The sequence below is a fragment of the Mus caroli genome, unplaced genomic scaffold, assembly GCF_978045245.1.
Source record: "Mus caroli unplaced genomic scaffold, Mus_caroli_1 scaffold_10, whole genome shotgun sequence".
Taxonomy (NCBI): domain Eukaryota; kingdom Metazoa; phylum Chordata; class Mammalia; order Rodentia; family Muridae; genus Mus; species Mus caroli.
Window position 1 is genome coordinate 90539488 of NW_028227265.1, and position 23159 is coordinate 90562646.

The following is a 23159-nucleotide window of genomic DNA, read 5'->3' on the forward strand; positions in this document are numbered from 1 at the left end:
CAAAATTGTGATCCTCTTATCTTGGCTTCGTAAGTCCTGGGATTACAGGCATGCCCTGCTATGGCAAGCTAAAAAGATGATCTTTTTGAACATTTTCTATATGTCAAATCATAACCTAGCAGGTCTCGTTAACCAACCTTTATTTCCCATTTAAATCTAAAGAAAATCCTGCTTTGTCAAGTTTCTGTGCACTGAATGAACATACTTATTTTATCTCTTATTTATGGATACATGAACACAAAACCTAAGTGAAAGGGGAAAAGAAAAACAAGATGGTCTTGCACTGGCAGAATAAGCTGATTTGTCTTATTCACAGTTCTGGACATTAGAGTCAAAACCTGAAGTGCCAGCAGGGTCATTTTCTCTACCACCTCTCTGAGTAGTAGTAACGTTGGTGTTAAAACTTACAAGAATAATTTCCCTTGCATTTGCTCTGTACTGATTTTGTAACTTTAAATTTCAGTAATGTTCCTTAATAGTATGCCATTTCATGAAATAACAAGAACTGTTGCCCAGGAAGTTTTACCTGAATTTACAATGACCAATTTTTAAAAGATTAATGTCAATCAGAATGACCTTGACCATCCTTATTTTCTTCCTCAAATAATTATCACCAATATATTTGTGAGAACAGGTAAGTAGGGCTGAGAGTGGTGGTACAATGTAATTTCAGCATTTCAGAGGTTGGGGCAGGAGGACTGCAAATTTGAGGTCAGCTTGGGTTATATAGTGAGGATCTTTGGTTAAAAAAGGAAAGCAATAAACAACAAAAACAAATTAAAAAATGAACTGAAAGGTAACAAAACTCGCTCACTAAAGAAATAAATGTATTGTCTCATGCAAAAATTCTACAAGATGAGTATTACTTTATGAATAGCATGACACAGGACATATTGGGGTTCTCTAAAGAAGCAAAACGAATGAGGTGTGTGTGTGTGTGTGTGTGTGTGTGTGTGTGTGTGTGTGTGTGTACACAAACTCACAAAGGCATTAAAATAATAACAGCACCAAGAATCACGTCAATGAGATGAGAACCTGGCAGTTCCTCTGACCTTGAGGCTGAGTCCCTTAGCATCTGAAACCTTCTCACAAGGGCTGCCTCTGACAGGCGACGAGGCAGACAACCAGTAGTTGCTCATTCTACAAGGCTGTGTGCCTCCGTTGTCCCAATCTGGCCCTAGGAGACTGAAAGTTTCCATGGTCCAGAACAAAAGCTTGGAAACTCTGGTTATGCTGGCAGTGAAGGAGGCGGCGGCAGCAGCAGCAGTAACAGAGCAGATTAACTGCAGCACGATGAAGGATGAGCGCTTTCTTCGGCCACATCCGTTTTGTCCGTGCTGGTACCAGAAGGTACTGCCCACATCCAGGGCAGGTCTTCGCATAGCAATCAAGGCAGTCAAGATACTTCTTCCTGTGAGGCTCCTACTCGGGCAATTCTAATTTGGGGCAAGTTGACATCAAAACCAAGTATAATACAGGAGTTGAGCTAAATCTTCAGGACTCAGTCTGTCTACCCATGTCTCTTAGATTTCATATCTGTCACCTTTGTTGACAATAGCTTCATGCTGAGCCATATTATCTTTACATCTTGCCACTTCTTCCCCCTTCAATCATTCTCTGATTCATGTCTGCTTGGGGGGGGGGGGCTGAGTTTTCTCTTGGCTACTGTGTTCAGTGATGGGTGTACTCATTCCCTGACAATGCACTAAATGCCTGGTAATTAGGAAGACATGATTTCCTTTTCACAATCTCCAGGGTACAAGAATACAACAGGACACTGAACAACCACACCGTGTGTGTCAATAATATTTAGGAACAATCTTGCTGATTACTGATTGGATGGCTATTTTAGCCGTTCGGTTCTCTCACAGTGGGAATGAGTTATAATCAAGTAACCACACTGCATCCCAGTAGCCACTGGTTTAGAAGTTATTCCTGATCTGTGGGATGTAGAGGAATAACCTCTGGGGATTCAGTTTTGTGCCTGTAGCAGACTTGACATCGAGATCCCCTTTCATGAGGTTTGGGCCCTGAGCTAGGATGGATACTTCATAAGAACTATTTGGGGAATTAAGGAGGGAAAAGCAGTCAAAGGCTTTTTATTATGTAGTCCTTTGCTGTTCCCATCACTATTTCCTAAGCACTAGGCCAGGTATCGGAATCTTTAAGAAGCAATGTAATGAATAATCTCTCACTGCACCCAGCACTTTGCAATGCATTTCTTTTTTAATTGAAAAATAGATTTCTCTCTTGTATAATACATTCCAGCTAGTTTCTCCCCCTTTCACTCCCCACAACTCTGTCAGTTCCCTTCTCTCCAGATACACCCCTCCTCCATTTCACTTCAGACAATAATAATAATAATAATAATAATAATAATAATAATAATTCAGGCTTCCTTCTAAGAGACTACAACAAAAGACAATAAGACAAGACAAAAGCCATCCTATCCAGGCTGGACAAGGCAACCAAATAGGACGAAAAGAGTTATTGTTAAGGGTCCAACAAAACACTAAGCTAACAACCATAACATATACACAGAAGACCTGGTACAGACCCCTACAGACCCTGTGCTTGCTGCTTTAGTCTTAATTAACTCAGTGGGCTATGCTCTCTGGCTATATCACTTCTAACTCCTAGTCTTTCCTCCCCCGTTCCATAGGATTCCCTGGGGCTTTGAGGGGAGAGATCAGAAATGCCCTCACTTGATTCTCATAATCTATCCCTGCACTTTCCTCACGAGTGGTCAGAACCTTTAAAAACTTCCATAACACCTGCTAGAGGTGTAGTTTGTCTATGCACTTGGAAACTGGGTTCAGTTCATATTCAACTCAAAGACAACATTATAGTCAACCTTGATCCAACTTTCCCCCTCAGACCTTAATGGAAGACATTGTGTTTTAAATTAGACCTCATCAGAGTTCCATACTGAGATGGTTGTCATAAAAAAATGAAAAGAATTAAAGTGAAAATTGTAGAGCTGTGTGCACATAGTTGTAAGTCCAGTTTGTAACACAGTTGGGACTAGAAACTGTTCTCTTCAGCTTTCAGGATAGATAAATATCTCCTTTCAAGGCACTGGCTCATCTATCCCTGAACAGACACTTAAGGTATTCTTAAAGTAGAGTGTTTGGTAATTCCATCTAACTTAGATCCCATTTATTGAGAGCCACCATTCAGTAGATATATTTTTCTGCTTTTATTATTATCCAAACAAAAGAAAACAGTCCATTTTTTTTTTCATATCTTTAGTGAGTTTCTACTTTGACTACACAACAAAGGTCAAACAAATGGAAGCAACTATATTCTGGATAAGAAGACTATGTTCTCTTTTGACTTTTTGAGGCTTCAAATACTCTCTCTAAATACTGCTAGGTGCAGCAGTGGTCCATAATACATTATAGCCACTCCTACTAGGAGTCAATGTAATAAAGAACACATGCACACACGTGCGCACACACACACACACACTTGTCTTTTACCTGTTCCATTAAGTCAGTCTGTTTATAGCTTGCATAGACAAAAACATTTGTAAACATAAACATATGCCACCAGGACTGTATGTTGTCTCTCGGTTGCCTCCAAATCTAACTTAAGGTATAAACACTCAGTAAATTGTGAGAATTTTATTTTCATGTAAGTCAGGAAACTCTACTAACTTGTCAGAGCTGACAGTAACTAAGCAGATTAAACTCTAGTGGGCCAGATTTGGAACATGTTTTCTCCCTAAACCTCACCTTTTAAGTCCCCTTACAATTCATGACTCTGCAGGATAATTTTCAAAATAAATAATGACTAATTTCATTCTATTTTACTTTCATACTATCCATCTATATTACTTCATACATTAGGATACATTGTTTTACCTACTGTAACATTTTCAATCCTAACCCCGAGATACATGTCTTACCGTATTTATTCTGTAAGTGATCAGATGAGGGTTTGCAGAGGTTCATTCATTCATCAGTGCCTCAATGGCTTACAAAGAAGGACATACAAATTTTCTCAAAGTCAGTCTGAAATGTACAAACTGAGAATTCAGAATTCACAGTGCCCTATGTGATAAAAATTCTTTTAAGGTAGTGTTGCTCTAAATGAAATTTGATCAAATTCTTAATCTTTGACCTGGTGATTGAGGAACTCTGTGTCCTAATTGAGATGCAAATAATTAAATAAATTGAACAACTCATAAATAGGCAAGTTACACAATGTAAGTTGCTGAAATTTCTCCCTATAAGTACCTTTACAAATTAAGACTCACTTGTAAGTGTAACTGGATTGTTCTGATATGACAAATATTCTCATAAAGAGTTCTCACTCTTCTACAGAAATTTATTTCACTGAACTTTTACAACCCCCAATACTGTTTTTATCTTGAGTATTTATCCCACTCTTGGCAAGAGTAACTTAAATCCCGAATGATTCAATATGTTTATATAGACAATTTAAATATAGCAACAGAAGCCCTTTTAAATCTTTTTATATTGAAGTAAGCTACTCAAAATTGTGCTTACAATAGTATCTAAATGAAATATAATATTTTAAACTGGCAAGTCCTCAATATTTATTCAGATAGTTGTTGAAGCATTTAGTTAAAAACCATGATTAGTTTTGAGAAGTGATTTATTGACAGCATTAACAAAATATTTACGATCTAGCTTACTCGGGAGATTTCAAATATTGATCAATTTGATCTTAAATATTGAAATAAAATTGTGTACCATCATCATGTTCTAAGGTTAAAAGTGCCTATAGTCTACAATACTTTAATAAAAATACTGAAGACAGTGTTTTTATATTTTATTCAAATTTCTTCTGTGAGGTGTGTCAAGAATGTAATCATATCTGCTTGAAATCTCAGAGAGTGACTTGATTTTAGAAAATATTTGTACATATATTGAAGGCAAAATTATTTCATACGGGATTAAGGTACACTCTATTTTGGTGAGCCCATCTACAAAAATGTGAGCACACCCAGAGAAGATCTGACATACTGGAGCTATAGCCAAAACCACCAAGAATTGGTGGAGACACGAGAAGAAGAAAAGCACAGATTCTACCCAGCTTTGAAAAAGAGATGGCCCTGGCAGCTCCATGATTGTAGCCTTATGGCTTTCTAATCTGTAAACTTCTATTTTAAGCTACACAGCCACAGTCATTTGTTATGGCAATCCTTGAAAAGACCTCTTTGGATCCACCTTCTCCCAAACTTCATTCCAGTAATCAATCAGTCTCTTTCTCTCTCTCTCTCTCTCTCTCTCTCTCTCTCTCTCTCTCTCTCTCTCTCTCTCTCTCTCTCTCTCTCTCTCTCTCTCCCTCCCTCCCTCCATCTGAGGATGGGCACCAGCCCTGCTTAGGCGTGTAATAGAACGAAAGTGATATCTGTACATAATGAGGAAGTATACGCACAATCCTCATATAACTTCCTTCCCTCTGCAGTCAGGCTGGCTGGGTGCTGTCCCCTCTTTCTGCTCTTCTACATTTCTAGAAGGGTTGAGATTGCATGTCGCTGTCAGAGAAGAAAAAACAAATTCAAAGGTCAAACAGCCAAGTTCATTTTCTACTGAATATGTATCACTCTCGCAGAACTGTAAAGTTAAAGGTCATTAAGACAAACCACTGTAAGTTGAGAGCTGTCTGTAAATGGAAGTATCAATTCTCCACTGGTCATTTATAACTTTTAGGGAAGGTTTGCACATGAAGCACTTTCATCGTTTAGGGATCTGACTGATGAGGCTTTATAACCATTGGTGTGAATGTGCCATTTCCTTCTTTAAGTGAAATACATTTCAAACAAAGAAAACAAGGAAGGCAATTTACACTAAACAAGTGCTAAGTAACCACAGATGCTCCAACACCTGGATTTGTAAAATCTCAACATTTACCATATTAACTGCCTAACCTAGTTGAGTATATTCACACACAAAAAGCAAATGTGGGGTATTTTCAAAGGCAATGGTATACATTATCTTATTAATTAATGAATGAATTAACTAAACAAATAGTCCCCTGTTTTGGATTTGGCTTTACCTGCAGTTTTCTCATGAGGGAACAGGTCCTTGTTTCACATATTCAAATCTCCTTGTGTTTGAGGTGGCTAAGTTGACATTTATTCAGAAGATAATGTCTCTCATGAGTCAGCAGCTAAGCAACAGGTCTTTGGTCTGAGCTGGAGAGAATCAGGTATTAGAATATGTACAGTTGCTGACCAGAGACTCCACCTGGCCTCCATGCTCTGCCAAGCTTACAGTAGCCAACAAAGTAAGTTACTCCCATAATAGGACTCAAAATTATTATGTGAATTAAATCAATATTTTTGTCATGGTGTACCTTGATTTTCCTACACATAAAAACTACCTCTTGTAGAGAGTTTAAAAATAATACATTCCATTCTATTGTTTCTTATTCCAATATTTTAACAATTTGTTTTAAACATCTTCAGAAGCCCTTCATTAAAGAGGATCTCATCATTTATTCACATATATGACCTACCTGTCTTATGATATAAGACACACACATTCTGCTATGTGCTGGGAAGTTAGCAAGGGTCTAAATAAAGAAGGGAAACTAATTGAGTTGATAGTGCTTCAACATGGGCCAGTAATGATAACAGAATGTAAAAGAGGAAAAAAAAATCTTTGCACACCTGGAATTGAGAGTGGAGAATTGAGAAGGCAGAGAGATACGCAAGGAAGAAGTCAGATAAGGTCCCAGAAACAATGGGTATGGAGGCTTATTTGGAACATTGTAGAGCTAAATGACTGGAAAAAAGAGAAGGAGGAGGAAGGAGGGGGAAGTAGAGGAGGAGAAGAAGAAGGAGAAAAAGAAGACAACAACGAAGATGACAGAATAGTTTCTCTAAAGATCAAGGAGAGAGTGGTTGTGTTTTAAATAACAATCTTAGATGTTCTAGGAGTCACTGGACAGATATATCCTTGCTAAAACCCTCTAACATCTTACAGGATTGCATTTGTAGCTATTAAACATTAAATATTAAAAATAATCAAACTACCACTGTGACCAGGAAACACACATTTGCTTTGTTTTGCATGTTCTGTGGTGTCTGTTGCTCTTCACTTATGCTGGTGGTGACTGAAGGTAGCTGCAGACAACCTGGAAACTAATAGTTGTGGATACATTCCAATAAAACATCAGGCAGAAATGCCCACAGGCCAGAGACATTTACCAGTTTAGAAGAGCACCAGCAAAGTACTAGAGGGAAATTACTGGAGGACACAGTGAAGGCTAGATACACTCTTATCTGAAACTATCCATTAGGTCTTGTCTACCTGCAGAAACTCAACAGAATAGATTAATAATGCCTGTTTGATAAGAACAAATGTTACATGTGAAAGTGTTGAAGTATATGTGTGTGTGCTTATATTATTATGTGTTTTTTTCACCTCAGATAAAATATTTAAATCTTGAAAAATAAAAACTTTGTACTCTCAGAAATTCTAAAGACTGTGTTGTTTACTTGAAACATCTTAAAAATCTTCCTAACTTTGAGGGCAGGATATATGTTTTGGTAACATTTTTAACTGATCCCAGAAAAGAGACTTGTGCTTAGTTAGCTGTATTCAGTTAATATTGGGTAATATTTTCTTCTTTCTAACAGTTGAAACATTAGGCTCCACAGAGTTCAAAACATTGGACAATGCCCCATTCACATTGTACAAATCAGATCCAAAATCTGTGTGTGATTGATGAGTCTTGTTTATCCTGGAGAAGTGGCTCTCAATTTTTGGTGTGTGAGTGTGTATGTGTGCATGTGTGTGTATTTTGTATGTCTGTGCATGTGTGTGGATGTATGTGTGTGCACCATTATAGTACTATCTAGTCACAGAGTCTGGGCTCATAATTGCCTTGGTCATATCATATCCAGAAGACAGCACTCCTTCCCATCCTCCACCTCTTACATCCTGCCACCTGATTCTCTATGTTGTAACCCTGGGTCTTGGAGTAGGTAATATAAATATCCTGAGAGCTGTTTCTGGTATAGCATGCCTCCTTTCTTGCAGTATTATCTTCTAGTTCATGTTTCTCAAAATGTGGTTGTTGGCCAGAAACATAAGCAACCACTCAGGCCCTACTAAATGCAAGGCCAGCAATTTGGAATTTTGCTGCTTCCTAATAATTGAGAGCCACTTCTCCAGGGTAAGGAAGCAAGGCTCATCAGTAACATCTGGGGAAGAGCAAGTACTACAAATTCTTACATAAACAACTTTGGGGACAACCTAGTTTGCATAGTCAAATGTTTGAATATGTTGACTTGTCCTTAGAATGAATAATAAATATATTATGGTTGGATATGCTTGACCTTGTAAAAATAAACTCTGGGGCATAATACTACTGAGCACAATGTAGCTGTAGTATAGAAAGCTTTATACAATCATCCTTAGATTCTTTTCTGATTTTCTTAGGCACTTGCTATAAATGATTGGGCCACTGATGGATTTTTCTCTGTAGTTGCGAGTTTGGATTCTTCTGTCATAACACATTATTTATATTTCAAAAAATGTTTAGAGTTTAGATTTTGGCTTGAGTGAGAAATAGATTTGTGCTTTGGCATGGCTCCATTAATTCTGTAGAACCAACAACATAATTATAATAATATCTATGCCACACCACCTGTTGCACTTCTGCATGGCTCAGTAAATTAGTCATGGTTTAGAAAAGTTTCAACTTTCTTGATATGTTGTTGAATTACTATTTCAACAAAATTTACTTGAATTAGAAGAAAATTTCACTGAATATTTCTTACATGTAATAAATTCTAAAAAACAAAGCTGTAAAATTCTATTCAGGTACTAGAAAACTGTTATTTTTGTTTTATGTATTTTGCCTGCATGTACATCTGAGCAACATTTGTGTGCCTTGTCCCCACATAGGCCAGAAGGAGGCATCAGATCCCCTGAAATTGCAGTGATAGATGGTTGTAAGTCACTAGGTAGATGTTAAGAATGGATCATGGATCTTACTGGTTCTCTGGAAAAGGAGCAAGTGCTCTTAGCCACGAAGCCATCTCTCTCTAGCACTCTCTACCTTGATTTATAACTTAGTATTAGTCGGACAGTTAATTGAAAGGATGCATTTGAATTGAGTTACTCATTGGCTATGATTATGAGAAAGGATGATGTCATTGCTAATCATAAATATATTTAGCTGCGTTTGACAGTTTATACATGTGATGGGTTGTGGTCATGTTTCAAACCCCACTATACCCTCCCACCATCCACTATCCCAGTCTTACCCTCTCGTACTTTCATATTTTGTGTGCATACAACTCACGGAGTTTATTTAGAATTTCTTCCATAGACATATGTGAAAGGATATTTACTGTTATGTAAACAACATACCAGAGGCTAACCACTGAAGACATTGATACCTGTTACCCAGGGGAATGAAGAATTGTAAACATTTGGGGGGGATATCTATAACTCATGTAGCAAGAAATGTTCTTACTAATTCTAAATATAACTACTTGCTTTTCTTTGCATAAGATACATAGTTGGGCAATCTACTTTTTCATTTATGGTGAACGGTATCTATCTACTTTTGAACCCCTAAACTGTCATTGGATTGCAGGAAAATAATGACACTCTGTGACACATTTTACAAATGAGATGAAAAATCTATAAAATTGCAATAAATTTGTATGTCTCAAACGGCTAAGTCATCCGAACAATTTTTGAAGTGTTTTAATATATTTAAATGTAACTTTCAATTCAGCTTTGCAATGAAAAAAAAAAAATGCTTGCAGTTAAACTCTTTACCAGTAGGTGGCGAAAATAGTTTAATTTTTATTTTCATCGTTTAACTTATTGAAGAAATAAATGTATCAAAACACTTTCTTAAGAAAAAAAGAAAAGGGGAGGGGAGGGGAGGGGAGGGGAGGGGAGGGGAGAGGAGAGGAGCGGAGGGGCGGGGAGGGGAGAGGGGAGGGGAGGGGAGGGGAGGGGAGGGGAGGGGAGGGGAGGGGAGGGGAGGGGAGGGGAGGGGAGGGGAGGGGAGGGGAGAGGAGAGGAGAGGAAAAGAAACAAAAAATACTCGGGTCCATCCAACCACGACCCCTGAAAAAGAAAATTAACAAAACAATGTGAATATAATCAGTCTTTATTTCCTATTTTATAGCCCCCCTTAAGACAGTTCGACTGGTTGGTGGTAGTGGAGCCCATGAGGGCCGAGTGGAGATCTTCCACCAAGGCCAGTGGGGCACAATCTGTGATGATCGCTGGGATATACGGGCTGGACAAGTTGTCTGCCGGAGTCTAGGATACCAAGGTGTTCTAGCTGTGCACAAGAGAGCTCACTTTGGACAAGGTAATCTGAACTCTAGTTGTTTCTTTAAAAATCGAAGTAGGCAGTTTTTTAAACACTTTGTTTTGAGAACTTCCTTCATGAGCACTGCATGGGCATCACTGTCTCTCCCCACTCTTTCCTCTAACTCCTTTGCTCTAGCATCCCAATTCTTGAAAGCAGGCAATTTTTAACCACTTGGAAATCAAGTAGATACAGAAGCATGTAGTGGGAGGTGGGGGGGGGGAGGGGGCAGGGAGCAGGAGGAATTCAGCCTAAAAGTTTTGACTCATTCTATCCTAGAAAGTAGATATAAAAAGAAAATACTATATGGCATGCATGCTTCCTAATAACAAACATTTAAGTTTCACTTAAGTGCTTTTGGTTTGTTGACAAATCAAGTGGTGTCATTGACCAGGAATAAGGATGAGAGAGTCACTGATAAAGCACCAATGACTTTACCCTCAGCAGATAAAGTTGCAGAGCTGTTTCTGGAGACATCTGCTCAACATTTGTGTTGTGCTCCAATCTGTCCTTGGTGGGCTAAGAGAAGGGCCCCAGACTTGTGTGAGTCCTATAGGAGTGAGGCTTGTTATTTCTGTCATTCCGATTGGAAAACATGGGATGATTCTTTGGCTACATATACTTTAATATATCTCACCTGGATAGTAGCAACCAGTTGTCTGACTGCATGAAAGGATTAGGGAAAGAATTTCATTGGTAAATAGTTTTAAATGTATGCTGTGAAATGTTCATTGTTAGTTGTTTCTTCTACATCAGCACTTATATCAGGTGTTGTGTGTAGTTAAAGATCTACATAGGCCTTGATTCTGAATGAGGAGAAACCAGGAGAGCACACGCATACTTGTATTTTCTTCTATGTTTTCTGTATATTCCAGTCTTCAAATCTGATAATCAGTCTCTCTGCAGCTGAAATTGACAAAATATGAGTTCTAGCCTTCATGATTTTATAACTTTATTATTCTAAATGCACATAGCCAATCAGAAAAAAAATGGAGAAGAAGCTGTATTGAAATTATACTTTTTATCTCATTTAAAATTTTAGTATGGGACATATGTCAAATTATCATCTCTGAATACTAGAATAAAATCAGATGTTTTATATCCCTATGAGGGGTATTGCTGATAGATATGACACCACAATTTATTGATAACTATGAACCTGACTTTATGCTAAACACACACATTAATAATACTGACAGCCACAATTACATCCGTTCCTGAGATGAACTCCACAAAAGAAAAGAAAAGATGGATCTGAGCAGAAAGGACAGATTCTAAGTCTTCAAATGCATGTTCTAATGTGGTGACGAAATGATACACAATTAACATAAGTGTCTTGATGTACAGAGTTTGTGCACACAAACTCAGGCCCTGATCTATTTTCATTTAACTTAATGCTGTGTACATATGAATTGAAGAAAAAAAAGGAAATTGAAAAAACCCTATATTTAACATTATATATACAATGGATTGGCATGGATACAAACTTCTCATCCCTACCACATCTTCATCTTTTATTGTCCCTCAATATTTGTGCATTTACCTAGTATGGAATCTCAACCCTATACTCAGAGCAGTAGAGATGCTGAGGCAGGAGGATAATGAAGTCAAGGCCAGCCGAAGCTATCTAACAAGACCTGTCAAACAAATAAAAGAAACAGAAATAACAGCAACCATATGTGCAGATGTTAGCCATCCTCTTGCCCTTACACTTACTTTTCAAAGTGAAATCTTTCATTTCATCAATAGGTTATTTTTTTGTCAGAGAAGAGTTAAAACAACAGACCTCTGAGTCCAGGGAGTGGCAGTTTTCTCTACACCATATAGAAACCGACATTGCCAATCCAGAGGGATGTGCTCACAAGCAGCACACAGTCGATAATTAGAAGTGCTTTTGCTTGAAAGTAGAGGCAGAATGACATCAGAGTGACATCAGTGGTCCCCCTTGAGTCACAAAAAGGAAATGTGACCTTTTGTTGTAAGAGTGTGTGAAAACAAATCTCAGATCACATTGCTTACTGTCAGTCCAAGTCTTTCTTCAGTTCTCTAGGCCACACTACAAACCCACTGAAGAATGATTAGGACAAATTTAAATAATGAAGCAAGATGAGCTGGGATAGAGAGACACACAGAACCAAGATGCTTAGTTCTGAAGAAAACAAATTTTAAAATGTAAGTGTCGTGGTCTACATATCAAGGAATATTAAATGAGGTAGGCTTGCCCTGCTAGCTGCTTTTGGATTAGACACAGTGAACAACTATTTTTGTGAGATATTTGGACTCTATTCTATTGCAGTTAGAACACCTTTCCACATTTAATTTATAGTTCCATCCAAGGGATGAGGGAAAGGACCACTCTGAAAGCTGAATAGAGACAGAAAAGGAAACCTAAAGATAGGAAATGAATGGTAGAGAGTAAAAGACAGCACATATACGAGTTTTAATTATTTGTTATTTGCTTTGGAAAAGAAGAAGTATCATGTTAATTTTATATTGTCAACAACTACCAAAATTTAAAAAAAAAAGAAAAAAGTTGGAATTCATCCACTTTGTATAATCCCCATTTCAGACAGAATGTAGTGTTCTGGCCATGGCTTCCCCCAATCCCCATACTTTTTCTTCCTCTCTTTTCTTTTTTTCCTGGTTTCAAAATAGCAAACCTGGTTTACCAGAGATAATCCTTGTTAGCTTTAAGAACAATTAGTTTTGCAGCTGCAAGCAAAATGATTTATTGGAATAAAGCTTAAAGCATGCTCCTTTAAATAGGTTCTTTTATTTGCGCGTGCTGTTTGCAAAAAGTGGAATGGTCTTTCTTTCCTGAGAAGACAAAACCAGTGAGTTTCGGGCAGCACAGAGAGTCATCTGGTTTGTCATTGTAGGTGGGAAACCTGCTCCTTATTCAGGCTTCACACCCTGGTTTCAGAGTCCAGTCTGTAGCAAACAAGGATGGACTTTATCAAGCTATGGTGTTATCGCCTGGAATCTGCTTAAGAAAGCAGGAGTGGGTGGGTTGGGGAGCATAGTGGGGGGAGGGCATAGGGGACTTTGGGGATAGCTTTTGAAATGTAAATGAAGAAAATATCTAATAAAAAATTTTTAAAGAAAGGAAACACTGAAACCAAAGCAGCTATTTAACTTCCCCTAAATTAGGGGTGCTGAGCTCCAAACTGTAGAACTGAAACAAGAAAATTCTCCTCATAGTACTGCCTCTTGCTCATCCTTAGCTGTCTGTTCTTTGCTTTGATATTAAATGCTATCACTTTCCATATTTAATTTTCCAGAGCAACTTTCAAAAGAAAAATGCAAAAAGAGAGAGATGGGAACCAAGATTAAACTCTGCATCTTTGACCTGTCTTTTAATGAATGGTTATAAAAATAATCCCAAAGATAAATGAAATGCAAGGCAATTGTTAAGCTATTGTCCCTCTACATGAAGGGTTTGTAAATGTAGGAGCTGGAGCTATAGCCCTTTTGGTAAAACAGTTCCCCAGTAACCATCCTCTGTTTTCTCTAAAAGCTATCAGTTTCAAGGGAAACAGTTGTATATATGGATGGATAAATAGGAGTGGCAAAAAGATAATCTGTAGGAAAATAGGTAGGTAGGCAACAAATATCGAGATAGGCAAGTGGTTGATAACTGTAGCTAGGTCAGTTGAGTAATAATTTGGTCAGAACACATATCTACTAAATTCCACAAAATTTATATACATTGCAATGATTAAAAAAGTACATCAGTGACAAACTCTGTAGTGACCACAACAATAGCAGAATTCTTGGAATATCTTTAGTATCTAAAGAAACAAAACCATATATACTTTTATTTTTTTAGTCTTTTCGGTTTTCATGAAGATCAAATTTTATGAATTCTATGCTACCTTTACTTTAATTCTTAAAGGCAAAAAAAACCAATTTGGAATAAGCTGTAAGATACGTGTTAGATAAAATTTCCCCTTAGGCTCAATAGTTCTGAATATATTCTTGTAAAAGTAAAACATATGTATAAATGATTTTCCTACCTCTATTTAGCTTCTGTGTAGTGAGCAAATATTACAGGGTTTTGATGTCTTTATGTTCTCACTTGGCTTTTTGCTGCTATTGTGAGGTAGCAATTTGTTCTGTGGATCTCAGTTTGGTTTTAGCTCTGAAATGGAGGTATTGCCGTTATTGTAAAGGTTAGAGTGGCATTTCTTAACCTTTTTAATACTGAGATCCTATAATACAGTTCCTCACGGTGTGGTGGATCCCAACCATAAAATTATTTTTATTGCTACTTCATAACTGTAATTTTGCTACTGATGTGAATCATAATATAAATGCCTGTGTCTTCAGACGGTCTTCGACAATCCCTGTGAAGGGGTCATTGACAGCCCCCGAGGGAGCTGAGAACCTCAGGTTGTGAACTAGTGGCTTACAGAGTAAACAGAATTATATGGAAGAATAGGTAGGAAAGCATCTTCAAGCACTCAAAACGTTCCCATGGTTACTGAATCCTTTTCAACTAGTAAGGCAATAGTCGGTGAAGGTATCTTATATTTTATCATCTATATATGTCCTAAGTATAAGGTCTAGAATAATAATCAGAAATTGTGGGTGCACATATAAACAACAGATTTATAAATAACAGAGTTTTCTGCTATTACATTGGTGACATCAAGTGTTTTGCCTATCTAGAACAGGAACCCCCAGGTAGAAGCCATTCTTAGAGTATGGATTTGGTTTCTTTGCACTCAAAACAGGTTCGTGGTATGGGTGAATCTAAGAATGCAGAGGAATGCAGTGATATTGATTGGCTCGAGGCAGACTTAGCATAAGGATTCTGTGTGACTTTTGGGTGCAGTTCTTACTTCTGCATCATTTTCTGTTCTGTCAGTAGAAGAATTGAACAAAAATGAAATTTAACTATTTGAATATTAGTGAGAGATTCAGTGAGTCACCAAATTGAACGAACCATGAATGTGTCCTGTGTCACATGAACTGTCTTTGAAGAGTCAGCCTGCATTTTCATTATGACCCTTGAGCCTCAGTGCACTAACACCCATGAATTGCTTGGTCACAGTTTCTAAAATCATGTGTGCTCACACATCAGCACACATGAATTGTAATATGTAATTTACATTGAATATGTAATTTCTTTTCTCGTGGAATAGCTACAACCAATGAGATTCTTCTCACTCTCAATTTTCTTTCACTCAATGACAAAAACTATACTGCTAAGCTCTGGACCAAATGAATATAGCTATAGAATAATTCAGAACATGCCTATCAAGGTAGCCTTGGAACAGGGACCATGAACTTCTCCATTCTCCTATCTCCAGAAGGATAACAAAATCATGGTTTCTCCAGAGTTTCAAATGTAAATAATTTACATCTAATGAATATGATTGATATATTTTCCTCTGCTTTGTACTCTTTCTATGATAACATGGGAATGACCATACATTATTATTATTTGCCTGCATTCTTTGAGTATCCCTTGGGGGTTTTCTAGAACTTTCTGTAAGATTTATGAACTATAAAGAGAATACACACTCACACAAACAAATACCTACAAATACAGAAAGGATGGTGCCACCGCTGATAATCAATTTGAGAACTAACAAGTATTTGTCAACTTTTCTGTCTTGATATGGTATTTCCATAGGCTATTTCTTCATGTCCTAATATTCAAGTCACAAAAATGCAATGCTATGTAGACACTCCCTAAATGTTTGAATTATCCAGCTAATTAGTGCTACATGTATATCTGAGAGTCCTCAAAATTGTTTGCTCCTTTTTGATAGAAGCATCGTAAACTGTGTGTGTACCTCAGGAGCAGGTCACTTGTCTTCAGCATGCCCAAGGCCCTGGATTCGATCCCTCTGACCACGCAATTAACCTAAATAAGAAAACAAATAAATCAGAGCATAAAGGAAATCTTCTAATTACTGTTACATAAAATGTATTATATTTGTAATTATCTCATCACTTAAATCTTAAATTAACACAGCAATTTATGTGATATACTGGGGGGAATCTTGTTCTGTTCTAGGAACAAAGAAAAAAATGAGTCCTCAAGGAGAATTTCCATAATAAATCTGATGAAATCTCTCTCCCTTGTAGATTTTTTTCCATTAAACATCCACTGTGACACATAACCCTAAAATATAGATCTGATGATGTGTGTATTTTGGTAGCTCATAATGTATAACTAAAGATTTTTCAAATTGCAGCCCAACTTTCAATGTAACCTGTCAAGGCCATCTCCTTCAGCCACTAACATTGATTATATTTGAGATGCTCAGAGATGATTCTAAAGTATCAAGGGTTTCCATGCTACTGTTGTCACATGGAATAAATGTTTTTGTCTATAATGGAGAAGTTTTATCCATGTTTTAGGGCTCATGTTATCCACACTATTCATTATAACATTACGAGTAGCTGCTTGTTTATGGACATGCATGTTCCCATGCAATGATGTTAGTGATTCACCATCTATAGATTGTTCTTGAAAACTCATTTGGAGATTTGCAATCTGATACAGCCAACCAAACCTGATATAAGCACAAGTTTATAAGTTTCCTAAAGTTTCTGTTTTCAATATCTTGATAAAAGAGAGGAGAATATTCATAGTGAGACATCAAAGAAAATTTGTCCGAGAACATCAGAAACATACTTCTGAGCTCTTATTTTTAAATATATATTTTTTATAATCCAACTTCCTTCTAAAAAACAACTGTTTTCTTATTGATGAAATATAGTCTTTAGTTAATACTTTAGTCTAATAATTTATTAAATTAAATATTTGATAGGTAGTCTTTCAGTAAGTAATTCTTTTTCATTATAATGAAACTGTGAATGACCTCAGAGGACGTAAACATGTTTTAGACTCACCATTTTCCTACAGATTTGTGCTTAAAAGCAACACAATTTTCAATCCAGGGTTTCCTTATAGGATAGTTTTACAAGTGCTTTGCTAAATCAATAATGGTAGTTTCATTTAGAAAGATAGTATATTCAGTAAACTAGGCAATGATCAGTGAAATACAGTAGTAGCTAAAATCTAAGGAAGAAGTGAAGTTGCTGCTATATAGCTTTTTGTCCTGCCAGTACTTTTAGCTCCAAGTGTGTATCAAAATTTGAACATCTAGAAATACTTCAATCATCATACCGTTATATAAATCCACTGTTATCAAGGCTTCCTTACTTTTAGATTGCCAAGGTAATCCACTGCATCCTTAGGGAAACAATCAATTATTCTGTAATGTGGGCTCTCACAGAACTGTGCAGAGGCTATTTTAATTTTATATTATTTTGAAGTATAGTAGTTTATAAGCTGGCAGGGTGTGACATTTTCTGAGGCAGGAAGGCCAATTTTATATTCTCAGTACTTTTATCTCGGGAGTATCCAATATTTTGTATTTAACTAATTAGTGGCCTAATTGCTTTGTCTCATTCAATCATAGGCACTTGACAATACTTACTAATGTAGATGTATCTGATTGTTGCAGGTACTGGTCCAATATGGCTGAATGAAGTGATGTGTTTTGGAAGAGAATCATCTATTGAAAACTGTAAAATCAGCAAGTGGGGAGTATTAAGCTGTTCACATTCAGAAGATGCTGGGGTCACTTGTACTTCATAATGTATCATATTTTCCATGTCATTTATGAAATTGCTATTATGAAACCATTTTCGTTGCCCTGCTCCACTAAAATCATTTTAATGAATAGTAAATGGATTCACAATATTGGACAAAAGAAAGGGAATATTAGAAACGAGTGGGAATAAGTCTTAAACACATCCAACTTTATCTCAATTGATAAGGGATTCAAATTTCTTGCAAAGTTAATGTTGATTGTCAAATTGACATAATTTTCAAATGCCCAGGAAGACAAAAATATGTTTATTTATATGAGGGCATTTCCAGTGAGGTTTATCAGAGGTAGCATCATTCTATGGGCACAGGATGCAGACAGAAATAAAAGGAGAAAGAGAGTGGGACACCATCATTCATCCCTCTCTGCTTCCTGACTGTGAACACAATGTCATTATCTATACCATGCTTCTGTCCCCAAGATGGACCACTCAGATCCACAAATCAAAATTAGTTCTGTCTTCTCAAGTTTCATTTAGGGCAATGAGGGAAAAGCTAACAGAAAAAAAATGTTTTGTTTTATTTTGTTTTGTTTTACCAGAAGTGAGGTTGTAACTATCATAAAATTGAGGACAATTTGTTAAATTGTTGAATTAATTTGCTAGAAGAGTAGAGAAAAAATCAGAGCCATCGACTATAGTTGATCTAAAATGGTATCAGCAGAACTTAATAGGATATTCTGATAGAAATTTGGATGTTTAGATTGGCAAATAAATAGATAAATGGATAAATAAATAAAATGAAAACACTAAAGGTAAGTTTCCAGAGGCTTCAGGATGAAATAAGAATTGTATCAAGAATTAAAAAAAAAAAGGTATTCATGTCACATTCTGGCAATGACTCTATTTGTATTCTGAGACTTGGAGTAAGACCATGAGACAAATTTCTTTAATGTTAAAACTTCAAGATATAATAGAATCGGGCTGTGGCATTGTTGCAAGTCTCTGTTCTTACTCATAAATGCAGTGGCAAAGAGCAGCAAGAGAGGAGGAAGATATATCAACTCTGCTGTTTTAGGAAGAAATAAGCAAAGCTGGTTTAAAGTTGCTGACAAAAAGAACAAAGTTGTGATTGTTAAAGAGGTTAGAAAAATTAATGAGAAACCTCACCCTTTGCAGAAGAAAATTATAATGGGTCTTGGTGGCCAAACCATTGAAAGACTCCCATGTATACAAAATGCAAATTTATTTGAAAGGATAAAAGTTAAACTGAAAATTCTGTTCAAGGGTTCTCTGCTAGAAAGCAATTCCCAGAGAAGTATTTGTCCTAGAATCAGCCACCAATATACAGAGACACCTTTATAGCTGTGCTAGAAAAAGGCCAGACTATATTTCAAGATAGTAGCAGAACTTACAAACCTAATCCACATGGTATAAAATAAAAGAGGGATTGGTTCACAAAGATTTACAATAGATGCCAGAAGGATACTGAGGTCAGAAAATGTGTTTCGGAGTCGGTTTCCCCATAAAGAATTCCCTAGAGGACACTGTATGAAGCTATAAAGGGGAACCTAAGTTGAAGTAGGGCTGCAGGAACCAGAAATATCCCGTGAGACAAGTTTCATGTAGAGAGTGGAACTTGTTCAAGAAGAAGTTGAAGTGTTCTGAGATAGCAGAAATAGATTTTCCAGGTGTCTTAGTATGGTAGAAGCTCAAAGGATTCCTTCAGGAACCCATGTGCCCAACACCAGATTATATGATTTCGGTATTTCTCTAATTGTTCTTTCCTCACTATGATTCAGTTTGTCCTTTTTGGACTGGGGATGTTTATTCTGTAGGACTAGGTACTGTAAGTATGTAACATGTAGGTTTTAAAAATAGACATTCACAGTTAAGAGATTGTCTGATTCTCAGAAGGGATTCTGAACTTCTATTTTGAACAATTTTGAAATTCTTATGACTTTAGTGAATCTCTGCAGACACACTAAATGTATTTTACATTATGAGATTAATGTGAGACTTTAGGGACCAGGGGTGGGACGTTATAATTTAAATGATGTGTTTGGATGTTAATTTGATAAGACTGGATATGTGATGGTTAACATTACTTGTAAAGTTATTGGGATTTAGAAAATCTAGCATATACACTGCTAGCCATCTCTTGAGAACATTTCCAAAGAGATTTAACTGAGAAGGGAAGACCTTAATTTGGTGACTACATCTTACTGTTTGGAGTTTCAGCACCAAATGAAAATGGAAAAGAAGGTAGAGAACAGATGTTCATTTCTTTGTTTCCTGATGTTACCCATGGGCTCATGCTCCTGTCATCTTGCCTCCTTGCAGTGATGGACTATACCCCAAATCACGTGCCAGAAGAAATCCACCATTCCTTAAGTTGATCTTATCAATTGTCTTGTACAACAATGAGAAAAGTAAGGAAGACACTTTCTGAGCTTTTAAGTGGAAATTTTAAAATAATGATGCATTAAGTAGATACTTTTAAATATGAAATTTCTACAAATGAGAAGAGAGTAGAGAAGATAGAAATCCTCTCATACTAGGAACACAGGAAGAGTTTTCTGGATTTTGAAACTTAGATATAATAGATAGAATAGAGACTTGCAGAACTGTGTGTATGTGCTGGGCTGGGTTCTCTTCAGCTTACCTTTTAAAGTAGGATGACATTTAAGACTTCACTACTAAACTTTGCTTTATGAGGGCAATACTATGCTGAGATTGAATCATATATTCTCAGATTTTAAATGAGTATTATAAAGCATAAAACTATTGTATTGCTATGTGATTTCTTTTTTTCTACAAAAATGTCAGATACCAAAAATACAAGGGGCATTATTGTATTCAGTTTCAAAACTGTAGAAGCGAATGTGACTCTTAAAGTTCAATGATGTTCCCTGAATCAAACAAAAATATATGAGAAATACATAGTGGGATACTTTTAGGTAATAAAGAGACTGAAATATAGTGGTAACCATCTATGAGGAATCTCTCCAGTGCCATACAACTTCAATCAAACTTCCTGGAAAATATTTCTTCTGTTAATCACAAAAAAGTCTTTGATGCTTCATTTTTTAAAACAGATGGTTAATATTAATGATGTTGTTGCATTTGTTTCCTTAAATAGCAAAATAACCATTCCCACTGTGAAAATATAATGCTAGAATGAAGAGAGAATACCCCTATTAATCTGGATAAATAGTGACTAGGAATTTCAAGTATTCCTCTGACACCTGGCATGCCATAAATCCCAGTTGGCTGCCAGAGTGATTAGGTAGAAGTGGTAGTTTGGGAAGGTTAAGAAAAAAAGAAGAATGAAGGAGTGAAAAGAAGGAGGGAAAGTGAATGAGAGAATATGAAGGAAATTTCAAGAAATAACATATTTCCTAATCATCACCATTACATGTTAAACATTTTGAGTAAGTCAGTTTGTTATACCTTGAAGTAGCTTGTGATAGATATGGGTATGAGGCAATAAATCAACTGAAGAAGTCCCTGTGTGCCATTAGTGATATTAAGTGATTATTTCTACCTTACTACTCAAATTCTATTTTGTGTGTATTTGTATGTATGTGTATGCACATGTATGCATTTGTGTAATTGTGAATGAATGTGTATGCATATGTGTGTATCTACATGCATGTGCATGTGTGCATTTATGCGTATGTGCAAGTATGTATATGTACAAGTGTGCATGTGTGTATTTGTGTTCATGAACATGTATACACATGTGTGTATACATGGACATATATGTTTTATGAGCATCTTTGTGTATGTGCATGTGTGTACATGTTAGGAAGCCAAAGGGTGATAGTGACTTTTCAATCATTATGCACCTTACTTTTCGAGACTGGATGAACCTGGACATTACTGATTCAGGTAAACTATCTGGCCAACAAGCCCTAAGAATTCACCCAATGTGGAGTGTGAAGAATGTATGTTTTTGTGGGTGTGCATGCATGTGTCAACAGTTGGGTGTCTTCTTCATTTCTTCTTCATATAAAATTCATTTATGTGCCATGTATGCATGAAACATAGAGATTATTTTATGCTATATGTGATTCTGTTTTGTTTTTTTTTTTTTTTCTCAAAATGTTCAGATGAGGGTATTTGACATGTATTGGGACTGGCTGCAAGTTCTATGTGCAAGACAGTCAATCTATAATGCTTATCCTTATATCATGGAAAATAGAACTATTCTATGTGACCTGGTTAATTCAGGCTGAGTCTCTAAGTGGCCAAAGTGGACATGAATCATGGCAAAGCTACTTGTTTGCAAGCCCTTCAAATTGTTCCTTTCCCTCCCTCATTTGATGTCCATAAAATGATAATAAAGAGTTTTCTTTCAAGTTACTTTTGTTTTCAAAACTACTCTTTTCATTTTAATCTGTTTTAATTGAAAATAGATTACATTCATGCAATCTATTTTGACACAATTTTCCCTTTCTCAACTCCTCTTGGGTCCTCCCCACTGCCCCTCCTGGCTGAATCCCCACCCTCATGCATCTTAACATAACATTAGACTACCATGTGTTACTTCCTCACTAAGGGTAAGAGTTCATCAGATCTTCATGGAGGGGAAATGATGTGGGACTCACATTAATATAATCCAGTGAGGGAAGTGTTTTCCAAACTGTGGAAGATAAAAATGTACAAGGAAGATATTTCCAAGCCTTCCTGCAGATCCCTGGCAAGGACAGTGGGGAGAGCCTGCTGTAGGTTGTCACAGGAGTGCAGAAACTAACAGACAGTAAGGAAAATTTTCCCAATGATGGTTCTTAAGTGGAAATATCATGAGCCCTCCTACCACAGAGTACTGAGATGGGAGTGAGGATAGGAGAGGCAGAGGCTGGTGTGTGTGGTAGAAATAGGCCCCCAAACCTCTCTTCTTGAGTTTTCTAAAGCTCCCATGCCTTAGATTCTTTCTCTGCACTTGCTTTCTTTTCTGTCTTCATTGATTTCTTGCTTTCTCTGCAGATGGAATTAAGTGTTTTCATGTAAATGCTACCACAAGACTATTGGCTGGATCCATAGAATACTTGGCCAGGAGCTTTTCTCAAAGCACACTCCCTGGAATTCATGACAGTAAAGTCCCAGCCAAACTGTGGGAAGCTGCAGAGAAGTAAGCGACAGAAAGAAACTAGAAAACAAGTTGGACTTGTCTTTGAAGTTCTTGGGATCTCAAGGAGAAGAATGTGGTTGGCACTAAGAAGTTTATAAGCTGTGCACAACAAGACAAAGCACTAAAG

At 36.8% G+C, this 23159-nt stretch overlaps 1 protein-coding gene across 2 annotated transcripts in view; it reads left to right on the top strand.

Moving 5' to 3' along the window:
- The window catches only part of Msr1 (macrophage scavenger receptor 1), a 73617-nt gene extending 52003 nt beyond the window's left edge, over positions 1–21614 (top strand). The window contains exons 9-10 of one of the 2 annotated variants that reach the window (XM_021170308.3): positions 10135–10323; positions 17811–21614. In XM_021170308.3, coding sequence (XP_021025967.2) covers positions 10135–10323; positions 17811–17944 — 323 coding nt within the window. In that variant the 3' untranslated portion in view covers positions 17945–21614. The remainder of the gene's footprint in view (positions 1–10134; positions 10324–17810) is intronic. The other variant, XM_029480987.2, reaches the window with a different exon arrangement.
- Positions 21615–23159: the final 1545 nt, after the last annotated feature.